A 2,264-nucleotide genomic window follows, 5' to 3' on the forward strand; every position below is an offset into this window, starting at 1 on the left:
TATATAAAAGTTAAGAATTTTTATAATCACTATTTTTATCTCTTACTTTGATTTAAGTCGGTAAAAAAAAGGGAGATACTATCTTCTATATATAAAAATTCATTTCAAGGTTTCAAAAGTAGGTATACGAGATTTTTTAGATTTTTATGTTTAATAGTTTTGAATAATAAAAACAATTTGCTGTAAACCTCAATATTTATCTCATTTAACGGATCAAGATTAAAAATTTCATATTGCCGGTGGAAGTTGAATGTAACAAATATTATATAGTCGACAAATGTTAAATCTGATGTATGCATCATAGATGCCTCATACTCCTCATACGCCACACACTCCGCAATCTACTCCTCATACACCGGCTGGTGGTGCCAGTGGGCCACCGAGCGTTCCGCCCGCGTCGCAAGAATCCACAGGAAACCACAACACCTCCGGTAATACGAGTACAACCATAAATAACGATACCGCTGCAGACATACCGTCGGACTTAAATTTCGATCCCGCTGCAGTTATAGATGGAGAAGGTACCGGTCAAGAGGCGTTAAATGTAAGTACTTTGCATTGTTTTTAAATTATCACATCATATCTTTGCAAACTGAAATATTTTTTAAATCGAAATCGCGTTTTACAAGTTTGTTTAATAATAATAATATATATATATATATATATATATGTATATACTGTTTATTTATAGCTTTTGCCAGACAATGTGGATGCAATGGAACTTCTGTCGTATCTCGATCCACCGGACCTAAATACTCCACCTAGTAGCGGAGCTAGCAGTGGTAATCCTTCCTCTAACGACGATATATTGGCACTCTTTGAATAAGAAAAAAATAAGATAAAAGGCGAGTGACTCTCTGATTCGTAAAGATGTAATCAAATTGTGACCCTTCCACTTTGTAATGAAGTGATAAACGAGAAAACATCTTGCTGCAAACGTTCTTGTGACTACAGTATATTTTCGTGCAAATTTCTTAGAATCCTGTGGAATGAACGAAATTGAACAAGACATTCAATTTTTATCCCTGATAAGAGAATAAATTCGGAAATTTACTGTATATGAACGCTTGCGGTACAAGATATTAAATTTTATTGGGGTCAACTGTGGGTGCTCTCACCTAATCAATGGTACAAATAATCTTAATTATAATTATAATATTCCTATTAAAATTAGAATTAAAAGGCTAGGATTAAAAAATGATTTTTAACGATAATACGGCAAACACCATATTATTTGTAAAGACGTTATTGCATGGACAGCATTATCGATATTGTATATATTATTGAAAGATATGTTTTTGAGAATCTGAGAAGACAGAGAAAAAGAGCGTGTTAAACGATACATTAGGCAAATATTCCAGAAACGATTTTAAAAGAGCGTAATTATATGTTTAAAATAAATGATATTGTAATAGATATTCAACTGTTATAAATGATGTATTAGAGTCAATAAAAGACATTTAAAAAATTATTGTTAATTTGTTTTGGGTCTGTCTCATAAGATGGAATTTTTATATATTTATGTGTTTATTTCATTAAAATAAATTATACTAATCGATGAAACTTTGTTTTGTTGGATTATTTATGAACATTTGCTCGAAAGGAAAATGATGCTGTGTTAATTTATGTATATCGTTTCGGAATATTTCAGAATGTTGTTGGTGCAATAATGTCTTTATACACGAAAATCGGTCTATTTGCATTCAAGGCTATGATAGACCTATGTCGCAACAAAAAAATACTTGTACAGACCTACTTTTGTAAATAAATTTTAATCGAGATAAGAGTAAGATATTCATCGATTGGGAATTTCCCGCCTATTGACGAATATTGTGCATATAGTGTTCCTTTCCTTTAGATTGTAGCACAACAGATGAAAATAAATAAACTAGGGGATATCGGGCTTCACACTGGAAATTCAATAAGATGTGATGTATCTCCCGAGATAGAAGTTATAAATGTGAAATAAAAAAAAATATTAAAAATTGATTTAAATAATGTTTTTAAAAGAAGAATTTTTAGGAAATATTTTCGCTCCATAAGGATATCTTTATATGCACATATGTTTTTACTGTTATAAATAAATGACAAAGATAAAAAATGCATGTGCATATATATTCATTTCAGAAATTTTAATATTTTAAGTATTATTTTTTAATTATTTTCAAAATTTCTCTTTTGCACTAATACAAATTGTAATTTTGAGTCAGCAATATTTTATTTTAGACAAAATTTATATACATATTTATACATTATATATGTTT

The 2,264-nt window shown here is 29.7% G+C and overlaps 1 protein-coding gene across 2 annotated transcripts in view; it reads left to right on the top strand.

Annotated features, from left to right (window-relative positions):
- LOC108687544 (zinc finger MIZ domain-containing protein 1) overlaps positions 1–1,450 on the top strand; it is a 35,131-nt gene extending 33,681 nt beyond the window's left edge. The window contains exons 9-10 of one of the 2 annotated variants that reach the window (XM_018193367.1): positions 305–544; positions 692–826. In XM_018193367.1, coding sequence (XP_018048856.1) covers positions 305–544; positions 692–826 — 375 coding nt within the window. Of the gene's footprint in view, positions 1–304; positions 545–691 lie in introns of both variants that reach the window. The other variant, XM_018193368.1, reaches the window with a different exon arrangement.
- The last annotated feature ends 814 nt before the right edge of the window (positions 1,451–2,264 follow it).

The sequence above is a fragment of the Atta colombica genome, unplaced genomic scaffold (assembly GCF_001594045.1).
Source record: "Atta colombica isolate Treedump-2 unplaced genomic scaffold, Acol1.0 scaffold207, whole genome shotgun sequence".
Taxonomy (NCBI): Eukaryota; Metazoa; Arthropoda; class Insecta; order Hymenoptera; family Formicidae; genus Atta; species Atta colombica.